The 23,117-nt window shown below is 43.1% G+C and overlaps 1 protein-coding gene across 3 annotated transcripts; it reads right to left on the bottom strand.

The window, feature by feature from the left end:
- Positions 1-9,581: 9,581 nt before the first annotated feature.
- Positions 9,582-16,966, bottom strand: LOC116374349 (zinc finger protein 239-like). 3 transcript variants are annotated; one of them, XM_031826282.1, is made up of 2 exons: positions 16,642-16,966; positions 9,582-10,997 (listed from the first exon to the last, which is right to left on the bottom strand). In XM_031826282.1, exons 1-2 carry the CDS (start codon positions 16,811-16,813, stop codon positions 10,063-10,065), a joined length of 1,107 nt encoding a protein of 368 aa, XP_031682142.1. In that variant the 5' UTR covers positions 16,814-16,966; the 3' UTR covers positions 9,582-10,062. The 3 variants fall into 3 exon arrangements, with proteins under 3 accessions (XP_031682142.1, XP_031682143.1, XP_031682144.1); XM_031826283.1 differs by lacking the exon at positions 16,642-16,966 and adding an exon at positions 16,179-16,331; XM_031826284.1 differs by lacking the exon at positions 16,642-16,966 and adding an exon at positions 15,342-15,763.
- Positions 16,967-23,117: the final 6,151 nt, after the last annotated feature.

Genomic DNA, 23,117 nt, shown 5'->3' with positions numbered 1-23,117 from the left:
GGCTAGACTATACAGCTGCTGTTATTAGTAGCCTACAGTCTACAGTCAAAAATAGTCTCGTTTCCATGCAATACAGCATCCAAGCAAACAGGGGATGTCCTGAGGACATTCAACGACATTCCCGTTGGGTCTCTTAAGGGTTTTGGCGTAACATTATTCCACTGACGTTATGATAACGTTCTGAGAACGTTGCGTGATGGACCCAAGGGAATGTTCTCTTGGGGACCTTTCTCTATTTCCCTGTTTGTTCCCAGGAGATCACCATGTCACCATCACCATGTCCATGACCATCACCATGTCAGAACCTTTTAAAGAGGTTCTCAGGACTTTCATTTTACTAGTCCTTTGGATGTTGTGTGATGGTCCCAAGGGAAAGTTCGCAGGGGGACCTTTTTTATAGTTTAGATTTTGTCCAGTCCGGTCTGACTGTTGACGTTAACATCAAAGCCAGGGTGGACTGACCAAACTTAAACAACTTTTCAACGTCCAAGGATGTCCGGTGTCGGTTGGTGAGATGCTGGTTACAGTAAATGAAAAGAGAGGAGGCTCAATGATAGGTGTCAGTAAGAACTGGGAGAGTTGGCATTACCAGGAGGTTGAGAGAGAGAGGCAGAGAGAGAGAGAGGGGGAGAGAGGAAGGTGTTGTCCAGATTCTGACTGTTTTAACACCTGGTTTGATCACCAGATGACAGGAAGACAAAGAAAACCATTAAGAGCTGAACATAACAGTATGCCAGTGGAAGGGAGTAGCAGGTGCAGGTGACCCAACTGTGTTTTGTGTCTTCTATGATTTCCCAGTGTAGCCAATTCAGTTGCAGTAATTCCTTTGGTAATTCTGAGCTTTAATCACTTGATAATTCATCAACAAAATTAATATCAGTAAAATCACTATAACTAATTGGTAGGTCGACCATTACTTATTACTTCTGTAAACGTTTATTATCCTCCACCCTCATGAGGGAGAGAAATGAGAAAATATAGAGATACAGTGTGTGGGTTTTTGTAATGGCAAAACCTCTTGGCATACCGATCCCTTTAGCGGGATCATTTTCGTCAACATCCGCTGAAAATTAAATTACTAAAAAGCAATAGAATTAATCGCTTACCTTTGATGATCTTCGTATGTTTGCACTCACGAGACTCCCAGTTACACAATAAATGTTTGTTTTGTTCGATAAAGATTATTGTTATATCCAAAAACCTCCATTTGGTTGGCGCGTTTTGTTGAGTAATCTACAGGCTCGTGCAGGTCATGACGGGCAGACGAAAATTCCAAATAGTATCCATAAAGTTCGTAGAAACATGTCAAACGTTTTTTATTATCAATCCTCCGGTTGTTTTTACAATAAATAATCGATAATATTTCAACCGGACGGTAGCCTTTTCAATACAAGAGAGAAAGAAAAGGTCTCGTTCCTGTGTCGCACGTATGAACAAATCTGGGGACACCTAGCTATCCACTGATGCGATGTGAACATTCTCGCTAATTTTTCAGAATAAAAGCCTGAAACTATGTGTAAAGACTGTTCACACCCTGTGGAAGCCATAGGGAAAGGAATCTGGTTTATATTCATTTAAATGGAGGACAGGCTTGCAATGGAACAGAGTATTTTCAGAAAAACAGCACTTCCTGGTTGGATTTTCCTCAGGTTTTTGCCTGCAATATCAGTTCTGTTATACTCACAGACAATATTTTGACAGTTTTGGAAACTTTAGAGAGTACTCTATCCTAATAAGCCAATTATATGCATATTCTAGCTTCTGGGCCTGAAAAATAGGCAGTTTACTTTGGGAACGTGTTTTATCCAAACATCAAAATACAGCCCCCTTGCTTCAAGAGGTTTTAAACTTACAGAAGGTAAACCATTTATCCAAAACTAAATATAAGTGTTGGCAGGGGTCTTTACATCAACATTATTTTGTTTTGATGTATTTCTGATACCTTTTAAGATTTTTCTTGTACAGTGGGGAGAACAAGTATTTGATACACTGCCGATTTTGCAGGTTTTCCTACTTACAAAGCATGTAGAGGTCTGTAATTTTCATCATAGGTACACTTCAACTGTGAGAGACGGAATCTAAAACAAAAATCTAGAAAATCACATTGTATGATTTTAAGTAATTCATTTGGATTTTATTGCATGACATACTGTAAGTATATGATCACCTACCAACCAGTAAGAATTCCGGCTCTCACAGACCTGTTAGTTTTTCTTTAAGAAGCCCTCCTGTTCTCCACGCACTACCTGTATTAACTGCACCTGTTTGAACTCATTACCTGTATAAAAGACAACTGTCCACACACTCAATCAAACAGACTCCAACCTCTCCACAATGGCCAAGACCAGAGAGCTGTGTAAGAACATCAGGGATAAAATTGTAGACCTGCACAAGGCTGGGATGGGCTACAGGACAATAGGCAAGCAGCTTGGTGAGAAGGCAACAACTGTTGGTGCAATTATTAGAAAATGGAAGAAGTTCAAGATGACGGTCAATCACCCTCGGTCTGGGGCTCCATGCAAGATCTCACCTTGTGGGGCATCAATGATCATGAGGAAGGTGAGGAATCAGCCCAGAACTACACTGCAGGACCTGGTCAATGACCCGAAGAGAGCTGGGACCACAGTATCAAAGAAAACCATTAGTAACACACTACGCCATCATGGAATAAAATCCTGCAGTGTACGCAAGGTCCCCCTGCTCAAGCCAGCGCATGTCCAGGCCCGTCTGAAGTTTGCCAATGACCATCTGAATGATCCAGAGGAGGAATGGGAGAAGGTCATATGGTCTGATGAGACAAAAATAGAGCTTTTTGGTCTCAACTCCACTCGCCGTGTTTGGAGGAAGAAGAAGGATAATTACAACCCTAAGAACACCATCCCAACCGTGAAGCATGGAGGTGGAAACACCATTCTTTGGGGATGCTTTTCTGCAAATGGGACAGGATGACTGCACCGTATTGAGGGGAGGATGGATGGGGCCATGTATCGCAAGATCTTGGCCAACAACCTCCTTCCCCCATTGAAGATGGGTCGTGGCTGGGTCTTCCAGCATGAAAACGACCTGAAACACACAGCCAGGGCAACTAAGGAGTGGCTCCGTAAGAAGCATCTCAAGGTCCTGGCGTGTCCTAGCCAGTCTCCAGACCTGAACCCAATAGAAAATCTTTGGAGGGAGCTGAAAGTCTGTATTGCCCAGCGACAGCCCCGAAACCTGAAGGATCTGAAGAAGGTCTGTATGGAGGAGTGGGCCAAAATCCCTGCTGCAGTGTGTGCTAACCTGGTCAGGAACTACAGGAAACGTATGATCTCTGTAATTGCAAACAAAGGTTTCTGTACCAAATATTAAGGTCTGCTTTTCTGATGTACCAAATACTTATGTCATTACTTAAAAATCATACAATGTGATTTTCTAGATTTTTGTTTTAGATTCTGTCTCTCACAGTTGAAGTGTACCTATGATAAAAATTACAGACCTCTACATGCTTTGTAAGTAGGAAAACCTGCAAAATCGGCAGTGTTTCAAATACTTGTTCTCCCCACTGTAGATGTTTTCTAAGACCCCCTTTCCATCTGTTATCCAGAAATCAAAGTCGTTACTTATGCCAAATTCTTAAGATGGAAAAATGTATCTATGCCTTCATTTCCCCAAAATATAGACTCTTAAATTTCATTTGACACCCAATTTAATATACTCCTATGACCATCACATGTTGGTGCTCATGGCTCCTTTTCAATGGATATGCCCCTAACCAATAGTAGTGAAATGAGATTAAATCTAGTCATGATCAGTTTAATATATATTCATTAATTAGCCTAAGTGAAATAGATTGGCTTGATAGCAGCAGTCATTGACCCTGTTGGTTGGTTAACAAGAAAATCTTGACGTTAGACATTGTTCATTTTTTCTTGACGTTACACAGCATTCACTTTTGGGAAAACTGGTCCAGCCACTTCAAAACAAAACCACATTGTATTGGTCACATACACATACTTAGCAGATGTTATTGCGGGTGTAGCGAAATACACCCGCAATAGTTAGCCAAGATGGCGTAGCAGTAGGACGTGTGTGTTTGTCTTTGTCTAATCCCATGTCTTAATAGCCAGGCTTTTTTGTATATATCTTAATCTCACTTTCTATCTACGAACTAAATATACTTTCCTGCAACCCGCCTCACCCAATGTGGTAGGGATCTGCTATTTTTATTCCTTATAACTGGAACTTCCATTAGGAGCTTGCCAGCTAACTAGCAACTAGTCTTTGTTAGCCAGCCAGCCTTAGCTCGGACAACACCTTCCAGTCTGCAAAGCGTGATATCAACCCAGAGCATATTGGTCTGCTTATCTCTACAATATCACCAGATTCCTGCCGCTTTGGATCATTATACTGGATCATCGCAGCTAGCTAGCTGCAAATGAGTGGCTACAGTTAGCTAACACCTCTGTCCCGAAGCAAGCACCAGCTAGTCTTGAGCTAGCCTCGAGCTAGGCCCATATACCAGCTAATTCTAGGGCTACAATACTTCCTTTGCAAATTGGCCTGGAGCCTTTATTGTCGACACATTACGACTGGACTGCCGACGTGATCACCCGATGTGGTCTCAACAGGCTATTCTGTTACGATGTCTCCAAAGAACCATCACTAGCCCCGGCCCGCTAGCTTTTCTGAACGCTGTGTCCCCTGCTCACCTAGCGTAGTAGTGACTACCGAAAGGCACACTGACTCACCTATTGCTGCTCTTTTGACCCTATGATCACTCGGCTACACTGCTGATGCCCCCTGGACTATTTTAATAACACGGTACCTCATTATTTTTTACCTGTCGGTCCCAGCCTCAAACTCAGGTCCAGTATGTATCTAACTGACCCTCTCTGCCCATTCATTGCTATTTACCCATTTTTGTCTTAGCTCTCCTGATCAACACCTGTGATTGCTTTATTCCTCTCTCTAATGTCAATATGCCTTGTCTACTGCTGTCTTGGCTATTTCTTATTGTTTTAATTCACTGTAGAGCACTCAGTCCCGCTCAAAATGCCTTAAATAGCTCTTTTCTCCCACCCCAAACACATGCGGAGACCTCAACTGGCTCAACTGGTACCTCAAGAGACTAAACCTCTCTCATCATCACTCAACGCCTTGGTTTACCTCCACTGTACTCACATCCTACCATAACATTGTCTGTACATTATGCCCTGAATCTATTCTACCACGCCCAGAAATCTGCTCCTTTTATTCACTGTCCCCAACGCACGAGACGACCAGTTCTTATAGCCTTTAGCAGTACCCTTATCCTACTCCTCCTCTGTTCATCTGGAGATGTAAAGGTTAACCCAGGCCCTGTAGCACCCAGTTCCACTCCTATTCCCCGGGCCCTATAATTTGTTGACTTCTGTAACCGTAAAAGCCTTGGTTTCATACATGTAAAGATCAAAAGCCTCCTCCCTAAATTGGTTTTATTCACTGCTTTAGCACACTCTGCCAACCCTGATGTCCTAGCCGTGTCTGAATCCTGGCTTAGGAAGGCCACCAAAAAATAAGAACAGATATAGCCCTTGGTTCACTCCAGACTTGACTGCCCTTTACCAGCACAAAAACATCCTGTGGCGTACTGCAATAGCATCAACTAGCTCCTGCGATATGCAACTTTTCAGGGAAGTTAGGAACCAATATACACAGGCAGTTAGGAAAGCGAAGGCTAGATTCTTCAGTCTCATCTGAAAGTTGTAGATTCTTGGTTATCTGCATGAACCCTGGCTAACAATTTGAATCAGCAATACAAAATTGGGTTTAATTATTTATTTACTAAATACCTAACTAATCACACAGAATGACACATAATTAAATCATAACTTGATTACAAATTACGTCATAAAGGAAAACGTCCCTAGCGGGCGGAACAGATATGACAGCTGGTTACACAAAAGAAAAGGCGCTGAGTTTGAGTGAAAGAGCGGGAAGACTGAGGAACAAAGGGCGAAGCTGTGCTATCGTAAATACAGTATCTTATGCATTCTAAATTACTGCCCATTTGGAAAAGGAAAATGCAATAAATATTTACTCTGAGCTGCGCTTCGGTAGGTTAGTGGTTGATGGAAGGCCGTGTTGCCCAACCGAGTCCTTTGTCCTTTGAAGAAGGTCTCTGCTGGTAAATTGAATACGTGTAGTAACGTCGTTGTGTGGTAGACGGGATACTCTGTCTGTGCCTTCCTAACCCTCGTTTGCAGCGGCTGTTGCTAACTCAACGGCTAGGAGGTATCACTTCTGTAGTGAATAAGAGTTCAAAGTTCATACCATTCGCAACCAAAGCTCACGCTGATGTTGGATTCGTTCTGTAGTTATTATCGGAACCATTCTGACATCGGACCGTCGTCCTCACGTCCTCGGAACAGGAGGTTATATTGTCATCAAGGGCTTATATAGGAAGGGAGAGGAGGGCGTGTTTGAAACGTTTTATAGCCCATGTCCCTTCACAGGGGCTGGCCACTGATTGAGCAGAGCCCTATCTTGTGAAAACCCAAATCCCATCATCCCATCACGATTAATTTCATATTCAAACATTTAAATTGAACAACAATTCCATGTGAATCCGATAACTCTGATGTGTAGACTTTCCACTGTAGAGTTTATGTCTTACCATTGATGAGAATGTCTCAGATGACAACCGAACTGACATCATATTCATTAAGTACCACCGCATATGTTCAATTGTTCGGATTACCAGAATATAGTTCATTTCCCCCCACCTTCTGATGTTCCCAGAATCTCTATGTTAACCATGGGTTTTGCAAATGTAACATCAGTAGGGTAGAGAGAGGAAAAAGGGGGGAAAAGGTATTTATGACTGTCATAAACCTACCCCCAGGCCAACGTCATGCCAGTAGGATGTGAGAACAGTGGAGGTAAACCTAGGCATTGAGTAACGATGAGAGAGGTTGCATCTCTGGAGGCACCAGATAAGCCAGGTGAGGTCTCCGCATGTGTGTGGGTGGGACAAAAGAGCTATAAGAGCATGTTGAGAAGACTGGGGGCTCTACAGTGAAATAAAACAATACGAACTAACCAAAACAGCAGTAGACAAGGCATATTGACATTAGAGAGGGGCATAAAGCAATCACAGGTGTTGATCAGGAGAGTTAAGACAACAACGGGTAAATGGCAATGAATGGGAAGAGAGGGTCAGTTAGGTACACACAGGACCTGAGTTCGAGGCTGGGGCCACAGATAAACTAAATGAGGTACCGTGTTAGTGAACAGTCCAGCAGGCCCATTCCTGAATTTTGGCCCATTCCTCCTGACAGAGCTGGTGTAACTGAGTCAGGTTTGTAGGCCTCCTTGCTCGCACACGCTTTTTCAGTTCTGCCTACACATTTTCTATAGGATTGAGGTCAGGGCTTTGTGATGGCCACTCTAATACCTTGAATTTGTTGTCCTTAAGCCATTTTTCCACAACTTTGGAAGTATGCTTGGGGTCATTGTCCATTTTGAAGAGTCATTTGCGACCAAGCTTTAACTTCCTGACAAATGTCTTGAGATGTTGCTTCAATATATCCTCATAATTTTCCATCCTCATAATTTTCCAATCTCATGATGTCATCTATTTTGTGAAGTGCACCAGTCCCTCCTGCAGCAAAGCACCCCCACAACATGATGCTGCCACCCCCGTGCTTCACGGTTGGGATGGTGTTCTCGGCTTGCAAGCCTCCCCCTTTTTCCTCCAAACATAATGGTGGTCATTATGGCCAAACAGTTCTATTTCTGTTTCATCAGACCAGAGGACATTTCTCCAAAAAGCACAATCTTTATCCCCATGTGCAGCTGCAACCCGTAGTCTGCCTTTTTTTAATGGCGGTTTTGGAGCGGTGGCTTCTTCCTTGCTGAGCGGCCTTTCAGATTATGTCGATACAGGACTCGTTTTACTGTAGATATAGATACCTTTCTACCTGTTTCCTCCAGCATCTTCACAAGGTCCTTTGCTGTTGTTCTGGGATTGATTTGCACTTTTGGCACCAAAGTACGTTCATCTCTAGGAGACAGAAGCGGTATGATGGCTGCCTGGTCCCATGGTGTTTATACTTGCGTACTATTGTTTGTACAGACGAACGTGGTAACTTCAGGCGTTTGGAAACTGCTCCCAAGGAAGAACCAGACTTGTGGAGGTCTACAATTTATTTTCTGAGGTCTTAGCTGATTTCTTTTGATTTACCCATGATGTCAAGCAAATAGGCACTGAGTTTGAAGGTAGGCATTGAAATACATCAGCAGGTACACCTCCAATTGACTCAAATTATGTCAATTAGCCTATCAGAAGCTTCTAAAGCCATGACATCATTTTCTGGAATTTTCCGAGCTGTTTAAAGGCACAGTAAACTCAGTGTATGTAAACTTTTGACCCACTGGAATTGTGATACAGTGAATTATAAGTGAAATAATCTGTCTGTAAACAATTGTTGGAAAAATTACTTGTGTCATGCACGAAGTAGATGTCCTAACCGACTTTGCAAAACTATAGTTTCTTCACAAGACATTTGTTGAGTGGTTGAAAAGCTATTTTTAATGACTCCAACCTTATGTATGTAAACTTCTGACTTCAACTGTAAATAGCTATCGTTAGTTCAAATAAAGCAAAATGATGTACTAATATGAAAGTATAAACCCACCACAGTGATGTCGATTATGAATTTAGTCCCAGGCGGAGAGTTCTCTGTTGAACACAGATGCTCATCGGACAGTCCTTGCACTTTTCAACTCACCCTGATATATAACACCGCCCACTGGGCGAAATGGCATAAAATAAGTGATGCCCCTCTGTAAGGCTGCCATTAGTTACTAAATTATCCTTAACTCATTCTGAATGGGATTTTAAAATAATCTGTTCAAGGACATACATCTGGTGTAGTAGAAGCAATTATTGGTACCATGATTGTCTTTAAAATTTGTATTTATTTATATGAAGATTGACCACGAAGATTTACATTTCCCTTCACTATAATGGGGATCCTGTTTTCTGCATACAATGCCTGCAGTACTGCGGCCGGCCTTGAACTTGGTGGCTGATTTTAGCCATCTTTATTTTTCACCTTGTCTTCTTTTCCACTAGAGGGCGACCTCTAACAGTTATTCAGCTCAGAGGTACCGTAGATCCAAGGCCTACCATAAAAATAAACACTGTACATTGATTCACACACTACTAGACGAAAGTGTATCCTACAGTGACAAATAACTTGACATGATTTAAGAAAACGTAATGGGAGGTAAATTTGTGTGCATTAGAAAACCCTATGTCAACTTAACACCTCCCTCTGTGTTGGTTTTAAGAAATGGGTGTGTAAAATAAAAACAGGGATAATATTGCTAATTAACTTCCTCGCAGTTCTCGTACTAAGACTGACCTTTGTGTTCCTGGGTGAGAGATAATTCAAGTATACCATTTAGTGTTCAAACATGGTTTTATAAGAACATTGGTGAGGATGGGCTGTCTGTAACAATCGTCCCACTGGTCATTCTAGCTAACGTTGACCTGATGTGAGTTTTCTTTCCTTCTTCGGAAGCAGACATTCAGAAATAAATATTCCCACACATGCTTAATCAATATGACAGAGTTAGTTTATTTGCAAGGAGACCAACCAGCTCCAATTGAAATCTTTAAGAGGAAGAAATTAACATTATATTTCTCTCTAACATAATGTCACATATTGATCCACGAGGGGATGTGCGTTCAAGTCAAGTATTTTCATAGCATGTTCATGAGCAGCTCTCTCAAATCAATGCAGACATGAGGTGCCTCAGTCTGCAAAACATTACACATTCTATAGTCCTCTAGTCTTTCAATTAAATGTAGAATTAGACATTCCTTCTCTTCAGTTCTATCTCTTTCTCTTCCAAAATGCTGGGTACTATGAGAACATTTTTATTGAACCTTTATCTTGACAGGGAAGTAACACAAACTAGATAAGCCATGTAAACGAGACCAGAGACTCCTCAGTATGACTTCCCATGTTGCTCAAGGGAAAGGCTTTGTCTATCCCCCCTCATAGGGTCTTTCCACTCCAAGGCATCTTTGTGCTACCTTCCTCGGGTGTGAGTTCTGAGGTGTCCCTTGATATGGCTGGACTGACTGAATCCTTTCCCACAGACAGGACAGGAGTAGGGTTTCTCCCCCGTGTGGACCCTCAGGTGGGTCTTCAGATGGACTGACTGGCTGAAGCGTTTACCACACACGTGGCAGCGGTACGGTCTCTCTCCCGTGTGGATGCGTTGGTGCTCCCTGAACCTGCCTGAGTAGCTGAAACTCTTGCCACACACACCACAGTGGAAGGGCTTATCCTTAGTGTGAGAACGCAGGTGGACCTTGAGGTAACTGGTAGAGGTGAATGACTTCCAACAGACTGTGCAGAGGATTTGCCTGTGACTAGTGTCACCACTGTGTGGTTCTGTGTGGGATAGCATGTGTGCCTTCAGTTGGGATAGCTCACAGAACACGGCACCACACTGAGTACATGAGTGTGTCTGTGTGTCCTCCTCTGGTCTCCTTTCTGGATCTCTCGGAACACTTTCAGTGTTCTCACTCTGTGTTCTAGAACAGTCTGGATTTACTGCAGAGAGGGGCTGAGACTGAGGGGAGTCACTGGTTGGTTCTGATAGTGATACTCCATAGCCCTCTCCATCAGGTTCTGTTTTGATCTGTCCAGTTGTGTTGGTCAGTAGAGAGTACTTCTCTTTGTTCTCCACAGTTTGGAGAAGATGTGTGGGCTGAGGTGGCTCCTGATCACAGTCACCTTTCACACAGAGAGGAATGGTTATGGAGTCTTCTTTGGTATCAGTCTCCGGCCCTTGAATCTGCTCTTCCTCCTGACGGGTCCTGAGTTCACCCTGTTCCTCTTTAATCTGTGTGGGCTCTGTGTCCTCCTGCCCCAGACTGGAGCTCCACTCCTGCTCACAGCGCTGTTGCTCAGGGGGAGTTTGCTGCTCTGAGACACAAGAGACAATGGGCTGAGGAGCTGTTGGAAAGGAAGACAATAAATGATGTCAGTGAAAGTAATGACAGCTGTTGACGTTTGATTGACAAGACCAACATTGTGTTAGCTAGCTTGTTCTGGGAATGGAATATCTATGTCTCTGTCTGAATCTCAAATCTCGCCTTCCCCTCGCCCCTCTATTTGCGAGTTCACGCACACCTCCCCCATATGCACAAGTGTCCTAAAGCTGAGGGTGTGAAAATGATGGAGGGTGTAGGGGATAATTAGACTCTCCGATAACGAATTGCCTCAGCAACGCAATGCTGCAAGGCAAACAGTGTTCCATTGGAAATGAATGTACTTCTGGTGTACCAAAACCGTGTTGGTGTGATGAGAAGGCATTATTATATGCCAAGTGCATTTGTTTGTCTGATTTTTGATACATGTAAAAGATTAAATACCTCACAAAATGTAATGTTTAACTGTTACTGAGGTTTATATCTTGTAAAACGACAGGGTGGATTTGTTAATAAGAATTTCATGCTTGTTTTATTATTTCAAAGTGTAACATGAATTTATTTTTTTTTTTTTTTTTTATTTCACCTTTATTTAACCAGGTAGGCTAGTTGAGAACAAGTTCTCATTTGCAACTGCGACCTGGCCAAGATAAAGCATAGCAGTGTGAGCATACAACAAAGAGTTACACATGGAGTAAACAATTAACAAGTCAATAACACAGTAGAAAACGAAGGGGGGGTCTATATACAATGTGTGCAAAAGGCATGAGGAGGTAGGCAAATAATTACAATTTTGCAGATTAACACTGGAGTGATAAAAGATCAGATGGTCATGTACAGGTAGAGATATTGGTGTGCAGAAGAGCAGAAAAGTAAATAAATAGAAACAGTACGGGGATGAGGTAGGTGAAAAGGGTGGGCTATTTACCAATAGACTATGTACAGCTGCAGCGATCGGTTAGCTGCTCAGATAGCTGATGTTTGAAGTTGGTGAGGGAGATAAAAGTCTCCAACTTCAGCGATTTTTGCAATTCGTTCCAGTCACAGGCAGCAGAGTACTGGAACGAAAGGCGGCCAAATGAGGTGTTGGCTTTAGGGATGATCAGTGAGATACACCTGCTGGAGCGCGTGCTACGGATGGGTGTTGCCATCGTGACCAGTGAGCTGAGATAAGGCGGAGCTTTACCTAGCATAGACTTGTAGATGACCTGGAGCCAGTGGGTCTGGCGACGAATATGTAGCGAGGGCCAGCCGACTAGAGCATACAAGTCGCAGTGGTGGGTAGTATAAGGTGCTTTAGTGACAAAACGGATGGCACTGTGATAGACTGCATCCAGTTTGCTGAGTAGAGTGTTGGAAGCCATTTTGTAGATGACATCGCCGAAGTCGAGGATCGGTAGGATAGTCAGTTTTACTAGGGTAAGCTTGGCGGCTTGAGTGAAGGAGGCTTTGTTGCGGAATAGAAAGCCGACTCTTGATTTGATTTTCGATTGGAGATGTTTGATATGAGTCTGGAAGGAGAGTTTGCAGTCTAGCCAGACACCTAGGTACTTATAGACGTCCACATATTCTAGGTCGGAACCATCCAGGGTGGTGATGCTAGTCGGGCATGCAGGTGCAGGCAGCGACCGGTTGAAAAGCATGCATTTGGTTTTACTAGCGTTTAAGAGCAGTTGGAGGCCACGGAAGGAGTGTTGTATGGCATTGAAGCTTGTTTGGAGGTTAGATAGCACAGTGTCCAAAGACTGGCCGAAAGTATATAGAATGGTGTCGTCTGCGTAGCGGTGGATCAGGGAATCGCCCGCAGCAAGAGCAACATCATTGATATACACAGAGAAAAGAGTCGGCCCGAGAATTGAACCCTGTGGCACCCCCATAGAGACTGCCAGAGGACCAGACAGCATGCCCTCCGATTTGACACACTGAACTCTGTCTGCAAAGTAATTGGTGAACCAGGCAAGGCAGTCATCCGAAAAACCGAGGCTACTGAGTCTGCCGATAAGAATATGGTGATTGACAGAGTCGAAAGCCTTGGCGAGGTCGATGAAGACGGCTGCACAGTACTGTCTTTTATCGATGGCGGTTATGATGTCGTTTAGTACCTTGAGTGTGGCTGAGGTGCACCCATGACCGGCTCGGAAACCAGATTGCACAGCGGAGAAGGTACGGTGGGATTCGAGATGGTCAGTGACCTGTTTGTTGACTTGGCTTTCGAAGACCTTAGATAGGCAGGGCAGGATGGATATAGGTCTGTAACAGTTTGGGTCCAGGGTGTCTCCCCCTTTGAAGAGGGGGATGACTGCGGCAGCTTTCCAATCCTTGGGGATCTCAGACGAGATGAAAGAGAGGTTGAACAGGCTGGTAATAGGGGTTGCGACAATGGTGGCAGATAGTTTCAGAAATAGAGGGTCCAGATTGTCAAGCCCAGCTGATTTATACGGGTCCAGGTTTTGCAGCTCTTTCAGAACATCTGCTATCTGGATTTGGGTAAAGGAGAACCTGGAGAGGCTTGGGCGAGGAGCTGCGGGGGGGGCGGAGCTGTTGGCCGAGGTTGAAGTAGCCAGGCGGAAGGCATGGCCAGCCGTTGAGAAATGCTTATTGAAGTTTTCGATAATCATGGATTTATCAGTGGTGACCGTGTTACCTAGCCTCAGTGCAGTGGGCAGCTGGGAGGAGGTGCTCTTGTTCTCCATGGACTTCACAGTGTCCCAGAACTTTTTGGAGTTGGAGCTACAGGATGCAAACTTCTGCCTGAAGAAGCTGGCCTTAGCTTTCCTGACTGACTGCGTGTATTGGTTCCGGACTTCCCTGAACAGTTGCATATCACGGGGACTATTCGATGCTATTGCAGTCCGCCACAGGATGTTTTTGTGCTGGTCGAGGGCAGTCAGGTCTGGGGTGAACCAAGGGCTGTATCTGTTCTTAGTTCTGCATTTTTTGAACGGAGCATGCTTATCTAAAATGGTGAGGAAGTTACTTTTAAAGAATGACCAGGCATCCTCCACTGACGGGATGAGGTCAATGTCCTTCCAGGATACCCGGGCCAGGTCGATTAGAAAGGCCTGCTCACAGAAGTGTTTTAGGGAGCGTTTGACAGTGATGAGGGGTGGTCGTTTGACTGCGGCTCCGTAGCGGATACAGGCAATGAGGCAGTGATCGCTGAGATCCTGGTTGAAGACAGCGGAGGTGTATTTGGAGGGCCAGTTGGTCAGGATGACGTCTATGAGGGTGCCCTTGTTTACAGAGTTAGGGTTGTACCTGGTGGGTTCCTTGATGATTTGTGTGAGATTGAGGGCATCTAGCTTAGATTGTAGGACTGGCGGGGTGTTAAGCATATCCCAGTTTAGGTCACCTAACAGAACAAACTCTGAAGCTAGATGGGGGGCGATCAATTCACAAATGGTGTCCAGGGCACAGCTGGGAGCTGAGGGGGGTCGGTAGCAGGCGGCAACCGTGAGAGACTTATTTCTGGAGAGAGTAATTTTCAAAATTAGTAGTTCGAACTGTTTGGGTATGGACCTGGAAAGTATGACATTACTTTGCAGGCCATCTCTGCAGTAAACTGCAACTCCTCCCCCTTTGGCAGTTCTATCTTGACGGAAGATGTTATAGTTGGGTATGGAAATCTCTGAATTTTTGGTGGCCTTCCTGAGCCAGGATTCAGACACAGCAAGGACATCAGGGTTAGCAGAGTGTGCTAAAGCAGTGAGTAAGACAAACTTAGGGAGGAGGCTTCTGATGTTGACATGCATGAAACCAAGGCTTTTTCGAACACAGAAGTCAACAAATGAGGGTGCCTGGGGACATGCAGGGCCTGGGTTTACCTCCACATCACCCGCGGAACAGAGAAGGAGTAGTATGAGGGTGCGGCTAAAGGCTATCAAAACTGGTCGCCTAGAGCGTTGGGGACAGAGAATAAGAGGAGCAGGTTTCTGGGCATGGTAGAATATATTCAGGGCATAATGCGCAGACAGGGGTATGGTGGGGTGCGGGTACAGCGGAGGTAAGCCCAGGCACTGGGTGATGATGAGAGAGGTTGTATCTCTGGACATGCTGGTAGTAATGGGTGAGGTCACCGCATGTGTGGGAGGTGGGACAAAGGAGTTATCAGGGGTATGAAGAGTGGAACTAGGGGCTCCATTGTGAACTAAAACAATGATAACTAACCTGAACAACAGTATACAAGGCATATTGACATTTGAGAGAGACATACAGCGAGGCATACAGTAATCACAGGTGTTGAATTGGGAAAGCTAGCTAAAACAGTAGGTGAGACAACAGCTAATCAGCTAGCACAACAACAGCAGGTAAAGTGGCGTAGACTAGGCAACGGGGCCAACAGATAAAACAAACAAGCAGAATGGAGTACCGTGATTTATGGACAGTCCAGCGTGCATCAGCTATGTAGCCAAGAGATCAGTGTCCAGGGGGCAGCGGTGGATGGGGAAGGGAAGCTGGACTGGCGAGTGTTATCCAGGTTAAAAAAACGAACAATGACTGAATAGCTTGTAGCTAGTTAGCTGGTTAGCTTCTGGAGGTTCTTGAGTGTGTTCTAAAAATAAATAAAAAATAATAGCGATTCCGTATCACATTGGGTGAGGCAGGTTTCCGGAAGGTATAAACAAATTAAAAGTCAAAAGAGATAGAAAGTAAATATGGGTCCGGTGGGCGTTTGGGACGCGGCGATTCAGGCGGTTAGCAGGCCTGTGCTAACAAGCTAACAGTTTGTAGGCCCGGGCTAGACAAGGTAGCAGTTAGCGGACCGGAGCTGGACAAGCTAGCAGTTAGCAGGCCGAATTAGCAAGCAGGGAGATAGCGAGGGCTAGAGAGTTAGCCTTTGGGGGACGTCGCGATGGGGTGAGTCTGTTTATTCCTCTTCATGCGGTGACATCGATAGACCGGTCGTGGGCCCGGGTATTGTAGCTCAGGAGTATGCTACGGTGGTAGCGCAGGCCGGGCTAGCTTCAAGCTAAGTGGGTGGAAACGCTAGCCAGGGGTAATCGTCCAGGGTCCGGGGTTGCGGTTTAGCTAGATAGCTAGTTGTGAAGATCCAGCGTATTTGGAAGCTTAGGTTTAGCAAAATGTTTTTAAAGGGATAGCTATGTAAAAAACGAAAAATATGTAAAAAAAAAAAAAAAAAAAAAAACGAAGAATAAACAAAATATAAACAAAATATACAGGGACACGACACGACAGGACGACTTACTGCTACGCCATCTTGGATCCAATTGCATCATTCAAGTCACCAGTGTCCCAAAGTTGATGGGTTTAATGACCCCCTCATCACTCTCAGGAAGTCACCCTCGGATTTTGCCAGCAACATGGGGAAACTGAGGGCCCTCGGTCCAGCTTTTGTCAAATTAATGTCAGATTTTACTTTTTGTAGCAGGCTAGGAAAATGTACTCAGCAAGTTAGGTTAATTAGGTTAATGTTAGGAAAATGGTTAGGGTATGCACAAATGCAAAAAAAATAAAACATAAACTTTTGACATTCATTTGGCACAAGGTGAATTCCTTCCAGCCATGACCAGGGCCCTCAGAGCGAGTTGGTAGGGGCGAGGGATGGGATACACCGTCTCTCTGCCCTAAACATTCAAATACTGCAGAATACAATTTAACACGTTTCTAGCCCTATAGCTAATTTGTGTAATGTCGAGCTAGCTACATACCCGGTAAGACCGGTGTGATCAAGTGGCGTTTCAGGTATTGGTTTTCTCGCTTTGTCCGGGCTATTTCTTCCTGGTACTCAGAGATTGTGTCTCCGACCACTCTAAGTATCTCCTCGGCAGCTTGCATCAAACGCTCAGTTAGATACACATTCAGATATTGTAATTTAGCCATCTTTGGACGATTCTAGGGGGCAAAATAGCTTCCCAAAATACACGTAGCCTGGGCATAGACAGTACAGTCTTCAGAATCTCAGTGGCTAGGGCTTGTTGTCAAACATGAACGCTGTACTGCACGGAAGTGACGTCAGCACGACAGGCACACATGGGTAGAAGTGCTCGTTTTCAGATTTAAGAAAATATAGCTCAAGTTGCGTCATTGACATTGTAAAAGAGATACACACCATTGCATTGGTATGCCGCGTTGCACATCATGAAATAAAGAAAAAAGGGCGACTTTGACAGACTGAGCAGTACAAGTAGACTACCACTGGAAGAACGTGAAAACATCAACTCAGTAAGGTAATTAGTTACTAGAATTTATGTGTTAATCTGATCCCTTCTAGAATGTCAACACAATTACTTCTAAAAAGGCATAATATTAATTATACTATGTAATGTAGCCTAAGCTATGATATTGGATAGGCTATTCATATCAAGTATCTATTTTCATAGTGTGAATGATGGAAAAAATGTATACATTTATTAATAGGCATTAGGAAGGTGCCTGTAATAGTGTTCTGTAATGACTGTATTTATTCACATTCTCTGTGTCTGCATTCATAGGTCATGGACAGGACACACCAGACAGGACCCACCGGACCTACAGCCATCTTGGGTAGTGCGCATCCCAGGCTGGCAAACCTGGATAGGGTGTTCCCCAAGGTGACATTCTATTGAAATCCACCCTACTCCTGGTAATGTTTTATGACTAAATATGATCAGTCTGACATAATTCTATTTAGAACTGTATAATATCCTACTTAAGCAAATTTTATGGGTAGCCAGGCTCATACTCCCTATGACAGTCAGTCCAACACCTTTGTCCAGGGCTGTCAAACTCAATTCCTGGAGAACCGCATGATTACTGGGTTATTTCCTTTCAATTAAGGCCTATGTATGTATCTATGTATGTATGTATCTATGTATGTATGAATATATATATATATATACACAGTTGAAGTCGGAGGTTTACATACACTTAGGTTGGAGTCAATAAAACTTGTTTTTCAACCACTCCACAGATTTCTTGCTAACAAACTAGGACATCTACTTTGTGCATGACACAAGTCATTTTTCCCAAAATTGTTTACAGACAGATTATTTCACTTATAATTCACTGTATCACAATTCCAGTGGGTCAAACCTTTACATACACTGAGTTGACTGTGCCTTTAAACAGCTTGGAAAATTCCAGAAAATGATGTCATGGCTTTGGAAGCTTCTGATAGGCTAATTTACATAATTTGAGTCAATTGGAGATATACCTGTGGATGTATTTCAATGCCAACCTTCAAACTCAGTGCCTCTGCTTGACATCATGGGAAAATCAAAAGAAATCAGCCAGGACCTCAACAACGACAATTGCAGACCTCCACAAGTCTGGTTTCATCCTTGGGAGCAGTTTCCAAAAGCCTGAAGGTACCACATTCATCTGTATAAACAGTAGTACGCAAGTATAAACACCATGGGACCACGCAGCTGTCATACCGCTCAGGAAGGAGATGTTCTGTCTCCTAGAGATGAATGTGTTTTGGTGTGAAAAGTGCAAATCAATCCCAGAATAACAGCAAAGGACCTTGTGAAGATGCTGGAGGAAACGGTACAAAAGTATCTATATCCACAGTAAAATAAGTCCTATATCGACATAACCTGAAAGGCCGTTCAGCAAGGAAGAAGCCACTGCTCCAAAACCGCCATAAAAAAGCCAGACTACGGTTTGCAACTGCACATGGGGACAAAGATTGTACTTTTTGGAGAAATGTCCTCTGGTCTGATGAAACAAAAATATAACTTTTTGGCCATAATGACCACCGTTATGTTTGGAGGAAAAAGTGGAGGCTTGCAAGCCGAAGAACACCATCCCAACCGTGAAGCACGGGTGGCAGCATCATGTTGTGGGGGTGCTTTGCTGCAGGAGGGACAGGTGCACTTCACAAAATAGATGGCATCATGAGAATGGAAAATTATGAGGATATATTAAAGCAACATCTCAAGACATCAGTCAGGAAGTTAAAGCTTGGTCGCAAATGGCTCTTCCAAATGGACAATGACCCCCAGCATACTTCCAAAGTTGTGGTAAAATGGCTTAAGGACAACAAAGTCAATGTATTGGAGTGGCAAACACAAATCCCTGACCTCAATCCAATAGAAAATTTGTGGGCAGAACTGAAAAAGCGTGTGCGAGCAAGGAGGCCTACAAACCTGACTCAGTTACACCAGCTCTGTCAGGAGGAATGGGCCAAAATTCATCCAACTTATTGTGGGAAGCTTGTGGAAGGCTACCTGAAACGTTTGACCCAAGTTAAACAATTTAAAGGCAATGCTACCAAATACTAATTGGGTGTATGTATCTTGTGACCCACTGGGAATGTGATGAAATAAATAAAAGCTGAAATAAATCATTCTCTCTACTATTGTTCTGACATTTCACATTCTTAAACTAAAGTGGTGATCCTAACTGATCTAAGACAGGGAATTTTTACTTGGATTAAATGTCAGGATTTGTGAAAAACTGAGTTTAAATGTATTTGGCTATGCTGCATGTAAACTTCCGACTTATTTTATATTTGAGATTCTTCAAATAGCCACCCTTTGCCTTGATGACGGCTTTGCACACTCTTGACATTCTCTTAACCAGCTTCTCCTGGAATTCTTTTCCAACAGCCTTGAAGGAGTTCCCACATATGCTGAGCAAACCAGATGGCATGGCGTATCGCTGCAGAATGCTGTGGTAGCCTTGCTGGTTAAGTGTGCCTTGAATTCTAAATAAATCATAGACAGTGCCACCAGGAATTCACCCCCACACCATACCACATCCACCTCCATGGTTTACGGTGGGAAATACACATGCTGAGATTATCCGTTCACCCACACTGCGTCTCACAAAGACACGGCGGTTGGAACAAAAAATCTCAAATTTGGACTCATAAGACGAAAGGACAGATGTCTAATATCCATTGCTGGTGTTTCTTAGCCCAAACAAGTCTCTTCCTCTTATTGGCGTCTTTTAGTAGTTGCAGCAATTCGATAATGATGTCCTGATACACAGTCTCCTCTGAACAGTTGATGTTGAGATGTGTCTTGAACTCTGTGAAGCATTTATTTGGGCTGCAATCTGAGGTGCAGTTAACTTAATGAACTTATCCTCTGCAGCAGAGGTAACTCTGGGTCTTCCTTTCCTGTGGTGGTCCTCATGAGAGCCAGTTTCATCATAGAGCTTGACGGGTTTGCGACTGCACTTGAAGAAACTTTCAAAGTTCTTGAAATTCCAGATTGACTGACCTTCATGTCTTAAAGTGATGATGGACTGTCTTTGCTCTTTGCTTATGTGAGCTGTTCTTGCCATAATATGGACATGGTCTTTTACCAAATAGAGCTATCTTCTGTATACCACCCGACCTTGTCACAACACAACTGATTGGCTCAAACACATTAAGAAGCAAAGATATTCCACAAATTAACTTTTAAGAAGGCACACCTGTTATTTGAAATCCATTCCAGGAGACTACCTAATGAAGCTGATTGAGAGAATGCCAAGAGTGTGAAAAGCTGTCATCAAGGCAAAGGGTGGCTACTTTGAAGAATCTCAAGTATGTGTTATTTCATAGTTTTGATGTCTTCACTATTATTCTACAATGTAGAAAACAGTACAAATAAAGAAAAACCCTTGAATGAGTAGGTGTGTCCAAATGTTTGACTGGTACTGTATATAAAACTCTTCTGACGTCAAATCTCGTACAACCAAATACTTCTCTGAATCTATTTTTTTGTAACTTACATTCCATCCCTGCTGTACGGTTGATAACTATTGCTATGAATGCTATAAAGCCAATCTTGCGGAAGCCTATACTGTATCACTCATTGGCCTATCCCCCTGTGCTGGCACAGATCTACTACTCACACAAATCCTCTCAGGATCCCTTCACCTTGTTCTCCTTATCTGCAAGCATAACTCATGTAAATTCAACCAACCAATAGGAATACATAAACATCGAATAGATAAGTGTTTTTTGGGGAGATTAGTCATTATTAGAAAAGTTTGATCCAAATCAGATTTTTTTTATGTTATGTTAATCCTATAAATTAAAATGGCCAATTTGGGTTCAATCAATTTGCTTAAACAAAATAATGTTGCAGTAATACTAATCTGATCTGTTTCTAACTACAGAAACAGTTTCTGAACAATCTGAGATAGTGGATGATGAAGTTCTCTTTCTGGTGATTTTTGAGGTGGAACGACTCTCTCTCTGTCCGTTTAAATTAAATGGGCTTGTAGGGATAATATTGCCAATAAACTTTCTCACGGTTCTCATACTAAGACTGACCTCAGTGTTCCTGGGTGAAAGAAGTTAACGAGGTTGTTTTGAAGGAAGCATAGTTTCACAGCCTCTCTCTGCCTGCTCAAGTCTTCTCAAATTAACATGGGCTGAAACATACTGCTCCACAAACACGTGAACGTAGGCACACACACACACACACACACACACACACACACACACACACACACACACACACACACACACACACACACACACACACACACACACACACACACACACACACACACACCGCTCTCACACACACACACACACACACACACAAACATTCATATTACACATTACACATTACATTGCCCTTACAAAGCGCTGCTCTGAGTGCCTGCAGTCTATTGACACAGTACTGAAACTAGAGACAAACAACACAACCACCACTTGAGATAGGAGCTCAATTAATGAGAAACTTTATTTCTGTTGGCAAAGGGGCTTTCTGTTTTAATGACTTGCTATAGTGTGCAAGTGCTCAGACTTAGAGCTCTCTTTTATTCATTCTGTCCTTTTAATGTGTCAAAGGGTTACTGTCTCGAGACAATATTTAAGTGGTGACTTTCATACTCAGTGAAATAAAAAGTGAATAGCCAGCCAATGGCTACCTGCTTATTTGATATACAGCTAACACACTACTTACACTAATGCTTTGCTACACCTTTAGAAAAAAATATGCTAAGTAGAACCATAAAGCCCTTCGCTGAGGGTTCTACCTAGAACCCTTTATGCAGTGGTGGTAAAAGTACCCAATACACATACTTGAGTAAAAGTAATGATACCTTAATAGAAAATGACTTGAGTAAAAGTGAAAGTCACTAAGTAAAATACTACTTGAGTAAAAGTCTAAAAGTGTTTTGTTTTAAATATACTTAAGTATCAAAAGTATGAATCATTTAAAATTCCTTATATTAAGCAAACCAGATGGCACCATTTTCTTTTTTATGGATATAAAAACTAACACACTAACACTCAGTCATCATTTACAAACAAAGCATGTGTGTTTAGTGAGTCTGCCAGATCAGAGGCAGTAGGGATGTCCGGGGATGTTCTCTTGATAAGTGAGTGGATTGGACCATTTTCTTGTCCTGCTAAGCATTCAAAATGTAACGATTACGTTTGGGTGTCAGGGAAAACGTATGGAGTAAAAAGTACATTATTTTCTTTAGAAATGTAGTAAAGTAAAAGTTGTCAAAAATATAAATAGTAATGTACAGATACCCTCAAAACTACTTAAGTAGTACTTTAAAGTATTTTACTTAAGTACTTCACACCACTGACTCTATGTAGGGTTATTCCTAGAACCCTCTATAAATGGTTCTACCAAGAACATTTTTATCATCTAAAGGTTCTTCCAAGAACACTCTATGAAGGGTTGTACCGGGAACCCTTTTATCTTTGAAGGGTTCTTCCTAGAACCCTCTATGAACAGTTCCACAAGTCTTATTAGTATTTCAAATGAAACCTTTTATGACATTACATATATCATATGTCCTTTCTTTGAGGTCTTATTTATAGAAACTTATTTATAGCAATCGGGGGAGAAGGGCCTTGGTCAGGGAGGTGACCAAGAACCCGTTGGTCACTGACAGATCTCCAGAGCTTCTCTTTTGGAGATGGGAGAACCTTTCAGAAGGACAACCATCTCTGCAGCACTCCACCAATCAGGCCTTTATGGTAGAGTGGCCAGACGGAAGCCACTCCTCAGTTAGTCACATGACAGCCCGCTTGGAGTTTGCCAAAAGGCACCTAAAGGACTCTTTGGCCTGAATGCCAAGCGTCACTTCTGGAAGAAACCTGGCACCATCCCTACGGTGAAGCATGGTGGTGGCAGCAGCATCATGCTGTGAGGATGCGTTTCAGCGACATGGACTGGGAGACTAGTCAGGATCGAGGGAAAGATGAACGGAGCTAAGTACCTGAAAATAGCTGTGC

The sequence above is a fragment of the Oncorhynchus kisutch genome, linkage group LG6 (genome assembly GCF_002021735.2).
Source record: "Oncorhynchus kisutch isolate 150728-3 linkage group LG6, Okis_V2, whole genome shotgun sequence".
Lineage (NCBI taxonomy): Eukaryota > Metazoa > Chordata > Actinopteri > Salmoniformes > Salmonidae > Oncorhynchus > Oncorhynchus kisutch.
Note: the sequence above shows the minus strand (reverse complement) of the source record. Positions and strands in the feature narration are given on the sequence as shown.